The sequence below is a fragment of the Cebidichthys violaceus genome, unplaced genomic scaffold (genome assembly GCF_023349555.1).
Source record: "Cebidichthys violaceus isolate CVI_PGR_0920_01 unplaced genomic scaffold, fCebVio1.0.p SCAF_21, whole genome shotgun sequence".
Taxonomy (NCBI): Eukaryota; Metazoa; Chordata; class Actinopteri; order Perciformes; family Stichaeidae; genus Cebidichthys; species Cebidichthys violaceus.
This window is the reverse complement of record NW_027176384.1, coordinates 11,746,119-11,767,690: the sequence shown is the minus strand read 5'-3', so window position 1 is coordinate 11,767,690 and position 21,572 is coordinate 11,746,119. Positions and strand designations below refer to the sequence as shown.

Sequence of the window (21,572 nt, the reverse complement as noted above, 5' to 3'; positions counted from 1 at the left end):
GGTGCTTGTCAAACCCCTATGGTGTGTTGTTGGGGGGGGGGGGGGGGGGGGGGTTCACAAAGGTCAGTGAGCATCATACTGGCCTGCAGCTTCCAGCCCGAGTCAATTTCCTTTTTGTACGATTCAACGTGACCTTGTTTGTGTGTACTTTTTAATGGGCTACAACTGTGTCTGATCAATGCCGAAAATACATTTCAAGCTGCAATCCGAGGGGATAATGGTTAAATTCACCAGCTCATTGACTTTAATGGATAGTCCTCGCACTCCACGCACCTCCCGAAACAAACCGGCCAGCAGATGATAAAAGGATGCAAAGTCATTTCAGTTGTTTCAGATTGTGTGTCACTAGCAAAGGGACAAATTTGTTTTGACAATATGCCACTTAAAATGCCTGGCGCGGGCCTGAAACCCCCCCCCCCCCCCCCCCCGGCAGGAGATCTCTCCATAATTTATTGCTTTAGTTTGGTAGTCTACTGGAGGTCATTCGCAGAGGACAACCGCTGTGATCGACTCACTATTGACCTCTGCTTTTCCTCTCTGCGTCTTTGCCGCGACTGCTTTTCTGTGAAAGCTTCATACGTCTTTCAAAGCCCCTCTTTTGAATGAAAGCTCTCCCTGTGTGTCTCTGTCGCTGTTGGCTTTCCTCACTTGTGTGTAGCTTGAATTGTTATTATTTATTTATTTTTTCTGAGGTAAGGCTGAAGGATGATTGGCTCCACAAATTGCAGTGAAGACTGAGATTGAAAGTTTTCTGTGGGGTGTGAAATCAGACAACCGATCTTAACTCTTGAATTTGCTCACTCAAGATAAAAAAAAAATCCTGTATAAGCTGAATCTGAATTCAGACCATGCAGACTCATCTTGTGTTAGTTGAAGATTGCCCAATGTACCCTGTGTCAACATATTAACTCTTACTAAGAAATAACAGCTAATGTCTTTTCCATTTCTGCTGTTAGCATTTCTTTTCCCGGTTTTCTCGACAATTCCCCCCTGTGACGCATGGAGACATGGTTTGATCTCAGCTTGAAAGGCGAGTGAGGCCGGGCTGCAACCACAGATTCAATAGGACTAGCGGGTAACAACGCCAGATCATGTCGTCCACCGCCTGCATTTAACTGGAGGCGCGTCTGGCTTATTCAGCTGGCTTTCGCTCGCGTCTCCATCTCTTTCCCTTTTTAACCCTCCCCACCGACTTCCCTTCATCCACCTGCCCCGTCGGAACGGTTATGCAGGCAAAACGTCAATTATCTATCGGTAAAAGGAAAAGCTCATTAATGTGAATCGGGCAGGTGTGCTGGTGGAGATCATGCTTGTTTGCCTGACCGTTAATGACCCCTGGCCATTAGAGAAGCCGTTGGACTTTTTTTTTTTTTTTTTTTTTTTTCAACTGACAGTGATGTATTGGACCCCCTGAGTCACATTGATCACCCTGAGAGTGTCTCGACACACGTTGACACCTTCTCAAACACATTCCTGTCCAGTGTGCATGCTGTTGTTCCATTGACGCCAACCTTTTAACTGGAAATTGGTCAAAAACTCTTAAACTCCTGAAAGAGGTGCACCGATCGATTGCTGATCAATCCTCGACCGGCGACGTGCCGAACAGTCTCGTGTATCGGATTTTCAAATTTACAAATTTACAAATTTACACACAGCGGCATGATCGTCTTACATAACGGTAACATCACAGCCACACACACACACACACACACACACACACACACACACACACACACACACACACACACACACACACACACACACTTTATACGTTGCACACAGTGGCAGCCACAGCACACGTTAACCACACACACACCATGCCATTGGTGTAGAAGTTCTTCTTCCGCATGAGTGAAGAAGACGGAAAGCTCGCAATTTGTAAAATAAGCCAAGCAACAACCTTAAAAATATTTGGAATAACTTTAAGATTTGTTGGAGTGAGAGACAGATCCTGTAACTTTGGAGATAATTGTATCTAATAGTCAATGTGTTATTATGAACACCATTTTTTTTTTTTTGTATCTGGCAATAATAGTTCTTAGAAATAAATGAAATCATAATCAGCAGGTCCGAGTCTTTAAAAAAAAAAAAGTGTTTGTATCTAATTCCAACGTGATATTGAAGCTTTTCCCAGAAAGAAGCTTGACTTTTGTGTCACAGCCAAGCAAGCCAGCTTCAACGTCCTCTCCCCAAATTTCAAAAGATGGACCGTTTACTCCAGGAAGAGGTGGACAGACGGGGATGAAGCACTCAAATTGTGCGGGACTGGAGGGCGCCGTAGTTGGTCTGCTGCAGCGCCAGCGGAAGATTTGTTTTTCCTCGCTGCGACTGCAGACTGTTGGTGTGTGAGGAAGTGTCCCTCTGCCACCGACTTGTTTGGACAGCCAGATTGAGACGCACTTCGGCTCTGCAGTCAGCAGCGTGAACGGCAGCATCCTGCTGAGCTGAGGCCAACGCTTACCTTCCACCATGCCGTAAATGGGACAGTTTCTTTTTTTTCACTTTTAACGTGAAATGTCTTTTATTCCCACCTGTGTTGCTCTTGCACAATGGAATGTTGTTTGTTGCAACAAATCCCCCCTATTAAGCATTCATGAGCAGTATATAAATATTAAATAAACCCTTTATTACACACTATAATGCCGTTATAAGCAGATACAAGTGTTTTTTTACTGTATTTGTGAACATACGTTTATAGATAAACAGTGTATTAATCTATGGGATTTTGAATGCTGCTTATTAATGCTAAATTGCTGAAGGTAAAGTATAGTGCTAACAGTTGTTTGATGCTCAGGTTCACACAAACCCTCTCAGTTTTACTCCTTTTTAGTTTTGACAACTTTAACCGCTCATCCCTCTTGTTTTGGGACATTCGGAGACACTTGCTTGGAAGTAATTTAGCGTGGTTTTACCAGGACATTTCACAACCGCCCCTTCCCAGGCTTAGGCTGATCAACATCTGACAAATAGCAGTCTGTCCTGACTCCGTCGTCCGGCAGTTAATGAACCAACCCGGTTTGGAATCGGTGCCAGAGGTTTGGCTCTTGGCCTGGAGCTTAGCTGCACTGCTAGATTGCCAAAGCCGGGACGGTCAATAACACACACACACACACACACACACACACACACACACACACACACACACACACACACACACACACACACACACACACACACACACACACACACACACACACACACACAGAGGAGTCCTACAGACTTAGGACGGCAAACAGGGAAGCTTCACCTCCCAACCTCATTTCATTCTAAAGGTCCCACCGGCCTTGGGTTGCTGATATTGTAGTCCGTATCCTGCAGGTTTTTAGAATATGTTTTGTGATATCTCATTGCTAACCAAACATTTTAATTCCAGTAGACTATTCTCTTCCTTTTATTTTTACCGACTGTTCCATGGTTAGTCACCTCTTTCACCCTCTCTGGTCGTATTTTTTGGGGTTTTTTTGCAGTGGGGGGCTTCACGAGTCATCAGATTCCCAGCCCACCTTTCTTTACTGGCTGCGTCTGTTCTCTGCGTGTGAAGATTTTCTTTTTCTTTTTTAATTACAGGCCCCATTAACACGCTATTTACATCCCTGGCTGATCTGCGCCATTAAGGGATCAATAGCGGTTTGTTAAATTCATTCATTTATTCGTCTGTGTCTCCCTCTCCCGTTCTCTTTCTTTAGACAAAAGGATTCTATACTCATAGATTACGTTCCGGTACTTATCGGCCCTTTCCTCTGTCGACTTCTACCACAGCGACATGCCAACACATTTAGCCATTCCATACTCATGCGATATATATACTTAGCAAATATAGCGCTTAAGAAAGACCGGCCTTTTGTTAGTTTTAGGTCTCTTTACCAGGAGGCCTTCAGGGTAACGACACCTAAAAAAAAAAAAAAAAAAAAGTGCCTATATTTGAATCGCTGCTGTTTATTTTAAGGGACTTAGCATACGACCCCGTTCCCTGACTACTAATATGTTCCATTAACAGCAGTTTATGGACCTTAGTAATGGACATGCATTATAGATAATGGACTGTGGGAAGATTTTTCAGAGGGTGACACGCCGCGCGTCTTTTAACCGAGTGACAGCACTTCTATGTAAACAGCTTCAGGGTGTTAGAACACCGACTTTCAGCAGCTTGTCATTTTTCTTATCTTTCCCCTTTACTGCGAGCAAGGATTACCACACACACACACACACACACACACACACACACACACACACACACACACACACACACACACACACACACATTAGGACGCTGCCTCTGTTTCTCTCTGGTTAGCGCTGTCCACGCTGTCAGTGCCCTCACAAAACAGTGACAGTGCTACTGAGATGTTGTTCCTGCTCTCTGGCGAACAATTACACACCTATCGGTACACACACACACACACACACACACACACACACACACACACACACACGTAAGCGAGTTCCCTTTTACGTAGCTGTCATGGCTCGTAGCTACTCTGTCACACTAATAGTGTATTTATTGCTTAGTAGTAGTTATCTGTTTATTTATTTTACCCCCCCCCCCCCCCCCGCTCCTACGTCGACCCTGGACAGTCTCATTCAGTTTTCAATTTAGCTGTGATTAATTATCGCCGCCCAACAGGAACACCTTCCAGAGGTATTGATTTTTTTGGTTGAAATCTGAGTTGTGGATGTACGTCTTGCTCGAGGGTTCATATGTATCATTTAGAAGGAGCTCTGTGTGTCCACTTAGAAAAAGAAAAAAAAAAAAAAAAATCCATATAAGGCAGCATGAGGGGCAGTATTGAGAGATGTTGGTCTTTTGTAGGACGGGGGACCGTTCGTTCCCCTAAATGGAGTTTTCACACAAGACTGGTCTTAAAGCAGTGAGGCGGAGCCGTCGGTGCTCAGCTTTTTTCTACTTAAATCCACATGTGCCCATGATAAGGACAAACTGTCTTCTTCATGCAACATTCATGACTCTGAATCAAGTGTCCGGAGCCATTGATTTTTTTTTTTTTTTTTAAAGTGAAAAGGGAAGGCCAGGCATATGAGTTAAGGTATAGCGATTATCTGATTGCTCTCCATTTTTCCTCTTTCTCCCCACTTTGCACCTCCAATCTAGGGCTTAGGATCACTCATTGCTTAGAGGAGGTTTGATCCCTTTGCCCCAGCGCACACACACACACACACACACACACACACACACCTCCACATCACTCCCTCAATCTTCTCCAAGGCTCAAGTTGATGAATGGCTTATTCTGCTGGATGAGCAAAGGGCTGTAGGTGGGAGTGACTCGAGTCTTCTTTCTTTTTCTTTCATTTCTCTCTCTCTGTGTGTGTGTGTGTGTGTGTGTGTGTGTGTGTGTGTGTGTGTGTGTGTGTGTGTGTGTGTGTGTGTGTGTGTGTGTGTGTGTGTGTGTGTGTGTGTGTGTGACTTTCCGTCTGTCCCGCCTGTCGCATTTGTTTTTCCTCTGAGTCACGGCGACGACGGGAGACGGAGAGGAATAAAAACACTGATGACGGCACTCTCTCCATTTGCAGTTAGTTATTTTGTCTTTTTACCGTCTCATATCGGCACGAGTGTGCTGACGTACGGTATCATTTATACCCACATTTATTAATGTGACCAACGCTAAACCCCTTAATACTCAAATACTCTTTAGGCAATCGCAAACCCCCCACATAAATATTGTCCCCTACATCATTTAACTCGCTACTTAAAAACTATTGATTTTTTTTTTTCGCTTTGATTTGATTTTATACACGCGGACGCACAAAGATTTGAGAGAGCCAAAGCTAAGTGGCGGAGAAGAGCAGCCATAAAAGCCTCCGTGTTGCTTAATGAGAATGAATGAAGACATGCCAAAGCCTCGCTTTTTCCTGGTGTTCGCCGCTTGCATCTGCACGTTTTGCAGGGCCCTCTTTTGACAAGCAAACACGCGCACACACACACACACACACACACACACACACACACACACACACACACACACACACACTCTTTTCCCTCACTCCCTCCCTCACGAGCCGGCAGCCCTGGAATAAACTGGCATTAACAAATGCTATGTTTGCCCCCCTCGTCTCTGCCTTTTTAGACTTTTACGACCACGACTGGTAATTTGACACGTGCGAACTTAAATCTCGATGGCGAATGGCCGTGATCTCGGTAATTGGAATATGCAGTAAAACTTGGATTTTAAAGAGTTGCCGTGAGTGATGATTGAAAGCGCTGCGTGACAGATTGATCTCCTCTTTGCGTTATGTATAGACCCTGCGATGAGAGAATGCATATCGCACGTAATGTATGCATGAAGCAATACTTGAGTTGAGCTTGTGACCTGTGTGCCGGGTTCGACCTCATGGATTCTTGGACTCAGGCTGCTCTCCTTAACCTTCTGGTTATTACGCCCCCCCCCCCCCCCTCCAGGTATTCAAAATTAGTTTTGTTTGGATGTGGTGATAAAAATATAAAAACCCTATCGCTTGCCAACCCGTCGGTGTTCTTTCATTTTCTTTTAGTGCAGGTTTTGGCTCTGACATGATGTGTCACCTACCGCAGTCTTTTTTTTTTTTTTTTTATGTTTTTTTTTTTTTTTCCACTTTCAAACGGCTAAGTGAATTAAATCTGCTGCAGTTTTCAAACGTGCCCTCGGGCCAGGTTTCACTTCAATGGCTTTGTCTTTTGTAGTTGAGAATGACTGCACATGTGTATGTGCACGCACACCTGCATGGCTGTGTGGCTGTGTGTGTGTGTGTGTGTGTGTGTGTGTGTGTGTGTGTGTGTGTGTGTGTGTGTGTGTGTGTGTGTGTGTGTGTGTGTGTGTGTGTGTGTGTGTGTGTGTTCGTATTTTGCCTTTTCCTCTATCCCGTCCACCGTGTCGACACAATCCCAGCGTTTATGAGATTACCAGAGCCCATTTGTGTTCCGGCGGGAGCCATTTTGGCTCGGAGGAAGCCTCCGCTGGGAACCATCTGGGCTCTACTCAAAGCAGTTTCCACTCCGCCTCACCTGTCCTCTCCACGTTGTAACCCAAGCTATTTACTTTAAATGGATGAGGAACTCAAAATTTTGTGTGTGTGTGTGTGTGTGTGTGTGTGTGTGTGTGTGTGTGTGTGTGTGTCTGCTGCGGCACTCTGTCTTCACGCAAAGTAGGGAAGCATAGATGGGAATGATGTTTGCACTGTAGCAGTTCTTCATGGGTTGCTATGATCCTTAAAATATTATTTGAATATATATATATATTTCTATTATTTATGTATTTTTTAAATTATAGATGGTTCTATTGATTATTTCTATTGAGTAATCATTTAATGGAAAAATAATAAAGAAATAAATAAACTTAACAGATGTATTTAAAAAATAATGTAAAACCCAAAATACTGTAAATTAAATACAATAAAAGCTCAAGAAGCGCAGAATAATTGATAAAAGTATTGTTTTAAAAATATGTATAAAACAAGCGTATCAAACAAATAATTAAACCGCCTTAAAGCAGATTAGGAATCATTAAGTTGTCATTATTGGCAATGGTTGCTCACTGGATAAACGAGCTGTTGTCGATCCATTTTTCCAATTAAGTGCAGCATATTGTACCAACACGCTGCAATCCTGCCGTGAGTCTAAAGCCTCTCCGAGTTGATCTCCATCTGCCAGCGGAACATTGGGCTCCACTCTTTTTTTATTTTTTATTTTTTTTTATGAATTCACGCGCTCCTCCTTAATTTCCCATTTGACCCTTCTATTAGCGCGTCTCATCTCTTCCCCGCTGCCTGGTGGAACGCCAGCTTCGTTTTATTTAATGACGCTTTCAAGATATTGGCCCACCCAAGGGTTATCATTTGCATATCATTCTTGACTTCAGTCTATGGCGCTATCCTATGAAGATAAATATGACAACAGATGCCACTTGTTTTGGATCGAATGACTAATTGGCTGAGCTGAAATGCTTGCTTGGCTTTTCTTGATTTGTTGGTGTAATGCAACACAGAAAGTTCTTTCACAGATAGGTGTGTGTGTGTGTGTGTGTGTGTGTGTGTGTGTGTGTGTGTGTGTGTGTGTGTGTGTGTGTTATAAATACTGTGTACACCCCTCTAGTCATAGGCTAATTTTCTTTCGTTATGGTTGGCAGTAAGGAAAACGTTTTATAATGATCATGAAACACATCTTTGTTGCCAACATTCTACCTTAAACCGCTCTCCCTCCCCTCAGCGTATCTCTCTCTCTCTCTCTCTCTCAATCTCTCTCTCTCTCTCTCTCTCTCTCTCTCTCTCGTCATCTCGTCATCTCTGCGTGTCACATGTTTACATCTGACCCCATGAAAAGCGTGATTGATGCGCCTTGTCCTGCTGTGTGATTTCTCCACGTGGTCGTTACATTCATCACATTTATCTAGTTGTTACAGGACACTTCTATTTTCAGAGAGAGAGAGAGAGAGAGAGAGAGAGAGAGAGAGAGAGAGAGAGAGAGAGAGAGACTCCTTGACCTCGAGGTAGCTTCCTGCATCCTCACCGAACTCTCCGTGGAGCGATGTGGAGAGCTTTCACAGGAGGACTGTAAATCATCAGCCGTATGGAAAGCAAACAGGCAAATGGGACGTCTGAGTGTGTGATTTCCCCCTCTGAACCGTGATTAAACTACTTCAGCTGATGAACGTTTATTAGACCTCACCTGCCGATCAGAGGTCGATAGTCTTCCACTCATTCTACAACGGCACCTTAAATGATGTTTGTATCTCCCCCCTCCTCCCCCCCCCCTCCCTTTTTGTTGTTCATGGTCATAATGGTTACAGGAGCTTTCAGGCTTTATTCTTCTCAAGGATTGAAAGATTCTTTATTGTTCTCATTATGGCATAAAAACACCTTGTTTTAGTCCGGCGGTGGAGCTTTTTTTTCATTCCCCCTCCATATCGCCATTTATCCGCTAGAGTGTGAGCGTTGTGTTTTGGCTGTCAGTGTTGTTTTATTGTTGTTGGTTTTTTTTCCCCCGATTTGCTGCCTTCGTGGCAGTTGGTGACAGTTAAGTAGGTTCTAGCCATGCTAGCCCTTTTTTTTTTTTTTTTCTTTTTTCTTCTTCCAGCACTCGCCCATTTTGACATTCGGGCGCTCGGAGGACCAGTGCTGCTGTAATAGCCTCGTTACGTAACCGCTTCTGCACTTAGAGACAAAGAGAGATAAAATGGGGTGAGTGTCTGAGATAGCGGAGAAGGAGGGCAAGGAAAAAAAAAAGAAGAAAAAAAGCAGATTAAACGGAGGCAGATGAGGTATGAGTGAACTTAGATTGTATCGGGGGAGACCAACGTCCTATAGCTGCTCTGTTGTAATTCAGTCTTTACAGTACATGTTAGACGAGCACATTCATTATTATCAACACTATAGTAGAATAAAACCCACTCGATGTCTACTTTGAGATACAAATAAGAGACATTTTGTTTTATTCAGTGAGGCGTTGATGAACTGTATGCATGTCGCTGCTATATGCCGAGGTTGTCAGTTTTGAGCTTAATAAAAGAGCAGATTATGCATTCGTTAATGGAAGCGTTTTACTTTAGTTGAGAACAAGGCCGAGCAGTTTACAAACTTAATTCCCCTCAGATTTCCCTTGTGGCTGAAGGGCTAAGCAGCCCGAGTCTTAATCGCTTGACTTCTCCCTATCTCCTCCGCACACCTGCCCTCTCACTTTCCCGCTGACTGAGGCTTTAGAGTAGGATGAAGAAAAAAAAAAAAAAAAAGAAGAAGAAATCGATTGATTTTTCTTTTCCCCCGGTCGTCCATCACTTATGAAACAAAATGTAATGAATAGATAATTAGCCTGAATAGGCAGAATTTGGTTCTGGTCCATCGTGGGAGATGTTGGGAGATCTTTCCGACTTTGTCAGCAGGGTTAGCGATTTTCACTGCCCTCATTTGTTGACGTCGGGGAATTGCAACTTCGCTGTCACTAATTGCAAATGATTTACACGACAAAAACAAAACCAAAAAAAAAGTTGGATGGCAATATTTAGAGTCTTTAATTAATGTTGAAGTGCATACCCGACACTATATTAAAGCCACTCGTACTGTTTGTGCAGACCTTTGGGGCTTCTACCGGTGAGAGATTTAGGGTTTGCAAACTGATACAGAAGTTGCTCCTATTGAAAACTCCACAACAAAGGAACGGGACAAGGTGTGTGTGTGTGTGTGTGTGTGTGTGTGTGTGTGTGCGTGTGCGTGCGCGAACGAATCGATACCTCCATTGATGGCTCTATTTAAAATCAGTGGTGTCTCCTCACAGGACCCCCACCCCCCCACCCCACGGTCTCACCATTGCTGTAATCTTGGAGCACAGAACACTAACCTGCCCCCCCCCTTCTCCTTCCTGTTCTGTTCCAGGTGGAGGTCGAAGTGGAGAGCATGGACAAAGCGGGGAACTTCATCGGCTGGCTGCACATCGAGGGCCTGAATCTGTCGGTCGCGCTGGTGGAAAGCGCTCTGTCCAAGGTCCACTTCACGGCAGAGCGCAGCGCCTACTACAAAACCTTGGTCTCAGCAGAGGAGGCGTGCCGAGAGAGGAAAGAGAAGGTAGGACTCGTCTCACCGCACTCCCAAAAGACACAAAGAAGCACCTCCATTCATTTAGTTTACCACAATGAATTTTGTGATATTTCGAAAAGGTTAAGGCTCAAGATGCATGTCGGTCATAGTGTCATCATCCAGCACAGGCCTTACCAGATCAGGATGGACACCTTCAACATCAGTGTGTGTGTGTGTGTGTGTGTGTGTGTGTGTTAGCGGTTCATTAGTAGCGGTAAAGATGCAGTCGACAGGAATGAGGATCAGAACCGAGGGGAGGAAACATGAAGCTCTCTGTGTTCCGATCCGTGAACAAACAAACCCATTCTCCCAGGGGCTCGGCAACAAGACGCTCCCTTTGGCAACAACCGGCTGTTCCCTCGACGGCAACTTTTACCGTCGCTTGGAAACTTCCACGCGCTGCCCCACCCCCCCCATCAGCCTGACAGCCAATTAAGACGGGTGGTGCTGCGACCTTTAACTTCCATTAAGACAGAACTGAGCTTTTTCTTTTCTTTTCATCCATACGAAGGTGAAATATCTAGCGCCCCATTGAATCGTGAGGAACAAACAGGTTGTGCATTAATAGCATGCAGGCGATACCTTTTTAGACGCTCCACCGGGGGGGGGGGGGGGGGGGAATAGCCACATATTTCCCCCGTTATCATTGCGGCTTACCTTCCCTCAATGGGAGTCCTTTGATGGATGGACGCGTCTCTCACACTGATCCTGATCTCATCCCCGAATCTTCATCATGGCTCCATGAGTCACCCCTGCCAGATGCATGAAGCGCCCCGGCCAGCTGTCATAACCCCCCCCCCCCCCCCCCCCCCCCCCGTCCTCTTTCTCTCTATCTCTGTAACGTATTTATTTGAGCCTCTCTCCCATTCGCTCTCGTCCACTCACTGCTCCCTATTCGGGTCCTTAAGGAGACACAAATGCCTCTTCTCCCCGTATAAACGTGATGCATTGCCAGAGCCAAGATGTGGGCCGTGTTCTTTTTTTTTCTTTTTTTTTTTTCCCACTTCTCTTTAATCTGTCATGTTCATAGTTAGTGTGCTCCCTACTTGTGTCGTGTCACCATACTGGAATATTCTAACTTTGATATAATACCTTGAAAAATATTGATTTTTGGATACCGCAGGGGAAAACCGACGTGACGTTGAGAGCATAAAATGTTAGATTTTGAAGGAAGGATGAACAGAACAAGGCCAGTGGAGTTTGTGAGGCCGTGTTGGGTGGATGCTCCCCCAGAAGAAAACGTTGTATATTTAAAAGTTAAATGTATCGATGTCACGCACTTTAAGAGCACAATGAAGAGGCTATTTCTATCGGTAACTTTACACTTGTGCGCTCTAGTAAACAATGTAATCATGAACACATTGGTTGTATAGTTTAAATGTTGATGACGCTTCAAAAAAAAAAAAAAGTCCCGGGAAATGTTCCAAATATTTAGAATCAATACTTTTGACAACACTAGTTATAATACTTTCCTATCTTGCTATTGGCCTCCCTGCTCTCCATCTGTATTTTCCTTCTTTTTTTTTTTTTTTTTTTTTCCAAAGTGGTGAAAGAGAACACTACTGATGTTCAGAGCGGTGCGCAGGTGAACACATTGCCTGGGTTTACAAAAAAAATAAAATAAAATAGAACATTCTTGCCAGCGATGTGAGCACAGCGACCCCGGCGTGTGAAATCTGACCGCAGCGAGAGACGCCGCGTTCCAGACACATCTGATGCCAATCCACCCCCCACCCACCCCTCCCCTGATTTCTGACCCCCTTACCGGCGTTGAGGCAGACGGACTTCCACCACAAGGTTCTGACTTGAGCTAACCCGAGGTGCGCGCGGGGGGGGGGGGCCCACGCACCACACACCACGCACCATGCGCACCAGACGGACGCTGATTATGTTCGATGCTAGTTCGCCACGGGCACCCGGTGCCCACATCAACCACAGCCCGACATGTTTGTGTGGTGTGAGAGAGAGAGAGAGAGAGAGAGAGAGAGATGTGCTAACGGAGCACAGGCGAGGTGCTTGTATGTGCGTGTGAATGCATCGTATGCAACTTGAAGGCAGATGAGGTGGGACTCGCTGTTCTAATTAACCCGTAGAGACCATCTCGAGAAAAGCTGAGCGCTTGGAATTTTTTCTCCCCCCCCCCCCCCCCCCTGTCTTTCTCTTTTGAAGTCATCGGTTGGTCTTTGTCTGTGTGTAGGATGCTGAGGCTAGGTAGGGCAGATCGCATCTTCCCCCCCCCCCCCCCCCTCCCGTTCTTCCTCTATTCTCGTCGGCCTCTCTTTACTGGCCCTACGGCTGTGGATATGGAAGACATCAGTGGTACTGCTGTGTCAGGCGTCCCTACAAGAAAACAAGGCTGTCGTAATGAAGTGGACTCAGAGGGTGTGTGTGTGTGTGTGTGTGTGTGTGTGTGTGTGTGTACGCGCACGCACTCACTCATTAAAGAAAACTTTGCGTCGGTGGTCCAGCAGGGACCCAGCGCAACAACAGGGATCGGGCCTTTCTGCAGGAGCATCCTGAACCAAAACTGCTTAGAGTCGAGTGACTTAAGTGAATATGAGTTTTTAGCTCCAATGAGACCAATGGGACAAAGTGATTGTGTTCTAAATGAAGCCTTCCGAAGGGTTTGAAGAGGAGCCGTTTTTTTTCCCAGCGCTCAGCAGATTTTAATCTCGCGCATCAGCATCTCTCGGAAAAAAAAAAACAATATTTAGTAACGGTCCTCGCAGCAAACGCGTGCTGAAGGCTCAAGTCGTAGGCCTAATTCTGTTCCCCCATTACGTTTATTTATAGCTAAGCTATTGTTTACATAAATCTCTCTAAAGTGTGTCGCCCCGTCAGAAACCCATTGTTGTGCTCTCGGCGCCCAAGTTAACACGACTCGGCTACAACACAGAACCTGACAGACGCGGCGGTAACTTGTTTCTAGTTCTTTTCACAATGAGGAGGTTGTTGCCGAGCGCCGCTCATGCCCTCTTCTTAAATCTCCTGGCTGTGTTTTTTTTTTTTTAGCAAAGCATTCTTGTGTGTGTGTGTGTGTGTGTGTGTGTGTGTGTGTGTATATGGATGCTCCTAGGGGTAGAAAAACAAATTCTTGCTTACCAGGCAACTCTGCAAACACGAGAAACACCCCCCCCCACACACACACACACACACTGCATTCTGTCTTTGTGATATGAGACGAGTCATTGCAGCGACTCGTATGATATTCCAGTATTCCCATGCTGCAGCTGAATAAAATACATTTTGACAAGATAGCAGCAGTTTGGCTCAAAGTGTGTAGGGAGGCGGGCTTTTTTTTTTTTTTTTTTTTCCCTTCTTCTTTTTTTTTTGACTGCAGAGACTCTCGCCGTAGCTTTCGTTTAGGTTTCCCATCAGCTGTGGCCTGTCAATATTCGGTTTGAGGCGTTCTCTTGAAAATGTTGTAAATGAAATGGAACGAGGCGGTTGGTGTAATGAGAGGGGAAGCCTCTGCGAGTCGGAGCTTTTATCCGTCCTCCGATGTTGAACCTAATAGCCGTTACCAGACAGAAGAAGGAAAACATGCTCGTAATCGCAACGGCCCAATTATGAACAGGGGAGTCAACAATGGGCCCTCAATAATAACCAGAATGTGCTTTTTTTTTTTCTGTTGAGCTGTTTCTGTTGTTTTTTTTTTTACCCTGTAATTACCCAAAATTGAAGGAGATTAACGCACTCCGACGGGTCTCGGTGTGGAAGAGAGGAAGATGGGAAAAAGGGAGTGAATGGCGAAAGAAAGAGGATCTGACGACCCCTGTTAAAGACAGATCATGTCACGGGACTCTGTTCCTTTCATCACTGCCCCGCCCCCTTTTCCTTCAGACCACTGTCTCACCCCCCCCCCCCCCCCCCCCCTTCTCTTTCTTTTTTTTCTTTTTTTTTCCACTGCTCGTTCAACTAATCATCTCTGAATGCCTCCTTATTAACCGGATTAATGTCTTCTCAGATGCCCTGTGTCGTGCCCTTGTTCCCCTCAGCTGCCTTCCAGTTTGTTTTTTTTAGGGTTTTTTTTTTGCATGGTGGAGGACAGTTCCTTCTTTGGCCTGGATTGTGGTCAGTGCGAGTTAGGCAGCTGAATGACTTGTACCCTTTTTGAGAGGAGAGAAGAAAAAAAAAAAATCCCTTGGAAGCATAAACCCAGGAGGACCCCGCGCTGCTGCTTGTTCCTTATACTCCACCCGTCCATCAAAGACACTCGTCAAAGTTCTGGAAGCGGCATCGTTGTGACATTGATCCGGGTGACGTGTCCTTGGCGGAGCATGATTGAAGTACATAATCGTGTTTCAGCTTTTTTTTTTTTTTCCCCTTTTGGGTGGAATCCAGAGTTGCAAGTTCAGCCGACTTGCCTGTCACTTTGCCCGAGGGGCCCGATCACAAGTCTGCGTCGACGCACGGATCAGACCGACCGTTTTCTTTTTTTGTGCCCCGAAGCAAATCGCAGCACTTTTTGATTTGCCGTCGATTGGCGCCGACTAGCATTGTAAGCAAGTCCGATTATCGGTACGCTGCGTTTAATTCACTTCAGTTGCCTCTGGCTCGCTCTCTCGCCATCTAACCAAAGGAAGGAAAAAAAAAAAAAAAAAGCAACATCTCCCTTGTCCTCACCAGTCAGCACATCCCACACCTGGGCAAACAGGAACACGCTGTGGACGAGTCCAGATAATTGGGCTCGTGTCTTTGAGTTCACGCAGGAGGACGTTTGGTCTCACTCGAGGATTAGCCGTGGTTTGGCGTTCCGTCCCGAGGAACGTGATTCATACGATCAAAGGCCACTTTCTGTTCCGTAGGCCCGTTCTCCGTCTTCTGTAAATAGTCAACCTAGAATTACATACAAGCAGCCTTTCTCGTTTTCCATGGATGACGGTCCCTTCGCTATTAATACCATGCTCAGTGCTTTCCTAAGCCCCGAAGCCATTGAAATGCTTTCTGGGTTGCAGTCTTCTTATTTTTTTTTCTTCTCTCTTTTCCTTACGATTTTTCTTGGCCTCCCTTAGTGAAATAACCAGGTGGCAGTCACAAGGCAATATCATGGGAAAAATAAAAATAAAATGCTGTGGATTATTATTATTAAAGTAGCTCATCTACGGAGGCTTCAAATGAATTGGTATTCAAGTAATGACCAGGCGGGATACTTGTCCGGGTCTCTTTGGGAGGAAACTGGAATGAAATGTCCCAGCTGCTTTAGAAAGGATTGAGGAGAAGACTTGGTCATTTTTTTTAATATTAATATTATAAGGCCTATAGGTAGATGAAAGCGACCTCCCTTTGTAGAATGTGTCAGGTAATAACAGAGAGATATGTCTTTTGATAACACATACCTAAAAACAGAATTTATCTATTTGTTCTCTCGGCTTCTTTGTGCACAACACACCGTGCCCCGTAGGCTGGAACTGGGTAATGAGAAATGCTTAACTTAGCATAATGTAATATATCTTTGCAGCTTTGGTTATATTTCCAGGGTCACAGCGAGCTCAGCTTGTTTTGCGTTCCCTCGTTTCCTTTGTGGAAGACACTCAGAACAGTCTGTTGTTCGTCTTTAAATGAGCAAACTTCGGGTGAAAGAAAAAAGAAGCTCCAAGTCTCTTGATTTGGTAAACTTGGACTTCCTTTGTTGTTCTGACCGCGTTTTCCTCCAGTGAAGAGGCCTAAAAAATGTATTCTGAAGACTTTCAGCAAGCACAACAGAATTTAAAAACTGCCAATTCAAGTTAACTGATGTCACATGACCCATGTTATCTATCTGTAAATTACAGGACGGAACAATAAACGCTCTCTTTCACTCTTTACGAGTATCGTTTCTTTAATCACGGGGTTTAGTTACACACCGTGTTAAAGTGTCAACACACAGGCCCCTTTTTTTTTTTTTTTTTTTTTAAATACCAGAAAACTAATGGTAGAATTAAACAGTATCAGTAGCAGCATTTAGTTCAGCCATTTCGAAGATGGAGGGCCAGGAGAATCCCTATCCCTCTTGGTGATTTGCATTTTTCGGCCCTTGCTCAGATGGCCGGCTAAAACTGTGCCAAAAGTTCCTGCGCGTCACCCGAGCAACCGTGGGCCGCGTCTATTTCTGCTCGTCTCGCCTTGCGTTGGGAAGATTTAACGCGGGCATTATCTCTTTTGACACACTGGAACACGGTGTTTGTAACTGTAAGTAGCAAAGAACGGGTTGGCCAAGTCGTCATGTGCCACCAGCTATTTCTGTCTTCTTAGACTTTAAGCAGAATACGATTCAGAGTTATTTTAAAGTGATGTAAGAGCTTGACGGTACCGAGCGACGCCCCTTTAACACGTCCCTATCCCGTCCTGGAAATATCATCAACACATTCGGCGCGTGAACGCTTGGCCCCGTTCGCCGGCGTGTCGATACGCGGGCAACGGGGCGGAGGTTGCCGGGTTCGTTGGCAAGTGTGAAAGGACAGCAGGATCACAGCGAGGGGACATCGGTGCCTGCGGGGCGGCCACAACGGGAGAGGTGACCCGTGTGAGACCTTGCATCTCTGGAATAGATGGAGAGGACCCGTGCGCCCCGTTATGCACCGCACAACTCCCAGGCGTTTGCCTCCGCATTCGTTTGTGTGCAGACTGCATTCCATTTATCTTCTCTCCCCCTCCCCCCCCCTCCCTCCCGTTTGTTTACTATGCTGTAATCTTCGCGTGTGAGTTTACTCCTGCCTTCATCTTTTTCCTCTCGGCGCCGCGGCGCCCAAAAACGAGCCACCTACCACGCTGCGGTCGAAAGAGCTGACGGAGGCTCTTTTCATACGGGCTGTAAGATTACGCAATGGGATTGTCGGTGCGCCGCGTACGCGTCTGCACACAAACAAACAGACTCACACACACACACACACACACACACACACAACACACACACGCACACCATACTCTAACTGTCTCGCTGCCACTTACTCGGGACACAATTTGAGCATGTGCAGACACAGACGTATGCACACACGCACACTCCGGTGACACCCCCCCCCCCCCACACACACACACACACACACACACACACACACACACACACACACACACACACACACTGTAGACGGCAAGCTGGACCCTCGGTGCCCTGAGGCAGAGAGACAGAAAGACAGAAAGAGATCAGTGGACCCAGTGATGTGTGTTATTTACACCCCAACCCCCAGTCCTCTCTCTCTCTCTTTCTCTCTCTCTCTCCCCAACCTCCCCCGTCTTCATCCTCTTTATCCCCCCCCCCCCCCTCCCAGTTCCAAGTTGCAAATTCAGCAGTCTGTCGGCTCCACTTGCGGTCTTGTGAATACACATGCAAACATTCTTCCTCCCGTCTTCGCCGGCCTCGTTCTCTCCCTCGACAAAGCGAGCTGTGCATCCGTGCGCATGGCAGTCACCTGCGAACTGACGCGTACAAACTCGTTTTGATGAGCAAGAACCCTTTTGAAAAAACCCCCCCCGATATGTTGACGCATATACATTTACATGAGTTGCAGGATTACACGCTGACTTTGAAAATGTCATCTGAAAAAATGCGTCCCGCCTCAAGGACATTAGGACAATTCTGAGCAACACACACACACACACACACACACACACACACACATGCACACACACACACGCAGATGAAATATTCTACTTGATGGAGCATATGAACAGGAAGTAGGCCTTTTTGTTTAGCAGTGTTTCGTCTGTGTGCACTCGCGCTGCTTCGTCGTTGCAGCAGTGTGCATATGGTCCTCGTTCCGTTCGTCTATTTACTTTAAGTTGTGCGTGTGTGTGTGTGTGTGTTCTTTGTTATGCATATGATCCTGCGCATGTGTTCGTATGCATTCTCTCCGTATGTCCTTGGCCTTGTGCTTCCCCTTCTCCAGTCATGCGCGGGATTCTTGCGGGCTCTTAGCAGAGGTCCTCGGGGGCAAGTTTGCGGCAGCCTCCTGGTTCATCAGTGCAGAAAAACTCAGGCCAACCCCCCCCCCCCCCCCCCACACACACACACACACACACACACACACACACACACACACACCCCTTACCCAACCACCCCACACCCAACTGCAAAACCTCACCCATTCCCTTCAGCTCTTGGGAGGGAGGGCTGATGCCACAGGAGGAGCGAGAGGGCTGGAAAGAGTGCGAGGAGGTGAAACGCTGGGCAGAGAGCATAATGTGATATGACATAGTGCGTTGCATTATGGCTGATTAACACATGCTCAGCTCCGCCACCCGCACTGGAAAAACACAAACCCCCAGGTCTCCCCCCCGTCCCTTGCCTCTTATATCTTGGGGCTTCCCTTTTTTCTCTCTCTCTCTTTCTCTCTCTCTCTCTCTCTCTCTCTCCCTCCCCTTCCTCTGCCCAAATTCTCCACCGTCTCCGCTGATAGCGAGTGTGAAGGACACTATTTGTTCTCCTTTTTTCTGGTCGGGTCCTCCTGGGACACTGTAAAGGAGACACTTTTCCACTTGGTTTGCTGAGGACTGGTTGTGGCCGACTGCCTCCCTCCCTCGACCAGAATGAATGGAAGACGGGCAGCGAGCCTCGTGTCTCAACACAAGCGTACAGCGTTTGACCTCGGACTGTTTCCGCCTCGGCCGTTAATTGGTTCAGCACTGTATTGATCTATTCATATTTTCTTTAGATAAAGGTGTAATGCATCTGATCAATCCACTGAACTGAGCTGGTGACATTCCCGTAACCTTGCAGCAGTTTGTAGAGACAACCCCCGCCATGATGCATCGGCCGCGCCGCTCATCCATTACGGACACAAGCCGCGATGACATCCCCCCCCCCCCCCCCCCCACACACACACACACACACACACACACACAGACAGATAACTGACGTTTATTTATTTTTGGCGTCATCAGGCAGATGCTGTGGAAACATGAAGTCCGCACGTCTTTCGCCCTGCTTCAGGTGTCCTCTGTAACCGTCCTTGTTTAATAATCAGGGGAAGGAAGGAAACCGGTGTAAGAAAAAATAAAATTAAAATAAAATAAGAAACGCGCAAGTTGTGTCATTTAACCACACTTTGACATTTTTTTTTAGGGCCCTGCTCGGAGCCACACTTAACTACATTTATTATGGGTCGGCAGTGAAATGCCCCTCCCTTGCTTGCCCCCCCCCCCTATTTCCCTCGCTTTCCTCTGCTGTGTAATGAAATGCTAAATATTTGTTCTTGAGGGCTCCATTTCAACGCTCCCTCTGCCGGTCGGGATCTTCAAACCTCGCCCTATTTAATGAGTTTCCGCGTTCAGGCGAGCGGACCTCGTTGACGTTGCCCCACCGGCCTGTCGTCACCTTAACAGGACTACGACATGCGCCAGTGTGCCTCCGACGCCCGCGGACACCTCGCTAAATATGCGTCGTTATTTCCGCCTGTTGTTACTCTAAGACTAAACAAACGCGGCGTCTTCTAGATTCGCCATCGGTCGACTCTGAAGAAGCAGCTTGGAGCCTCATCGCTTCTCTTTATTACCTGCTCACAGACGCTCAGTCCTCCACACGTTGGCAGACCGGTCTTGGTTGAGCAGCCAATTCACTCCTAAATGCATTTGCGTATTTATTTATTTATTTATTTCCCCCCCCCCCTCTGTTCGCCTCATGACAAGCTTCTCCCCTGGCTCTCATTCTTCTGAGTTTCTCTCTCCTCCGCGCTTTCTTTCCTCTCATTCATGTGTTTTTGCTCCAGCACCTGGAGAACTCGCTATCATTCAACCTCTCTCTGGCTCCCTTTTTTAGTTCCTTCCTTTCCTTTTTCCCACTTTCTCCCAATCTAAGCCCTGAATTAGGCGTCCTATTTGTTATTCTCCCCTTACCTCACCTGCTCTCTAATGCCTTTTCTCTGTTAGGAGAATGCTAAGTGCATCGATTCATTGATGCAATTCTTTTTTTCTTTTTTTTTTTCCTCCTACTGTCCGCTGATCTTTCTAAAAGGCACCTAATTCCAAGCGTGATTTCCAACAAGAGCGCACAGACGAAACTCAGTGGATGTTTGATGATGCTCTCTGGGTAACAATGGCCGGCTCTGCTTTGTTTCCCTACATTCTTGTGCTTTTTTCCCGTATCAATTTTGGCGGCGTCCTGCTCCAGGCAGCACAGGAGGAGGAGGGGGGGGGGGGGAGACACACACACACACACACACACACACACGATACGAGCCACATTTCTTCCAAGTGCAAGAGGGGCCATACCCGTCAGCTGAAGTTTTATCTGGGCGACTCATATTTTAGCGTCTATTAGTGGCCTCTCAGGGATTGTCACGCTGTCCGACGCGCTGAAATACGTTCTCGTGACCCTAGTTGAGTCGTAAAATGCCAGCGCACTGCGGATGGCCGTTGGCGGGGGTTTCGCGGGAAAGACGTTCACAACATGTTTGTTAAAAGCTCGAAGAAACCGCTGGGCCCTTAATAGAAAATAGATGGGCCCCTCTTCATGGGCCGTCAACCTTGGAGCCGTTGACATGCGGGAAGGGGAATAGATGGATGAATAAAAAAAGGAAGCGGGGGAGAGATGTGCGATTGGGCAGGATTTGAATTTCTGAAGCACCTTTTATACAGTTTTAAAAACGTTTTTAAATACTCTGGTATATCATTTCAAACCCATACGTTGTGTTTTTACTTAATTTGGCCAATTAATACTACCCCAAGAACTAGACTGTGTGTGTGTGTGTGTGTGTGTGTGTGTGTGTGTGTTGCTGTTTGTGCGTTTGTCTTTGGCTGACCATTAGAGGTGTGGCTGGCTTAATCCATCTCATCAGTCAAAACTCAGAGGGTGGAAGGGTTTATTAACGGGGCGGGACAAGCTACCTGAAATAACTCAGTGCCTGTCCTCCTCTGTCGCCTCGTTGTCACCAACATGACACTTTTTTTTTTTTTTTTTCCCTCTAAAGATCCGGGTTTGAGATAATTCTTGATTGAAATTCTTGAATGTTCCACTTGTAATTTAGGTCAGTCCACCACTTCTGTGTTCAGCCTCCTGGTCGGTTAGCCTGCAGTAAACACTATAAATCTAGAGAATGGGAC

At 46.3% G+C, this 21,572-nt stretch overlaps 1 protein-coding gene across 1 annotated transcript in view; it reads left to right on the top strand.

Moving 5' to 3' along the window:
- Nucleotides 1–21,572, top strand: part of snd1 (staphylococcal nuclease and tudor domain containing 1) — a 150,525-nt gene that overhangs the window by 82,833 nt on the left and 46,120 nt on the right. Inside the window, exon 17 of the mRNA XM_068717407.1 lies at nt 10,356–10,544. Coding sequence (XP_068573508.1) covers nt 10,356–10,544 — 189 coding nt within the window. The remainder of the gene's footprint in view (nt 1–10,355; nt 10,545–21,572) is intronic.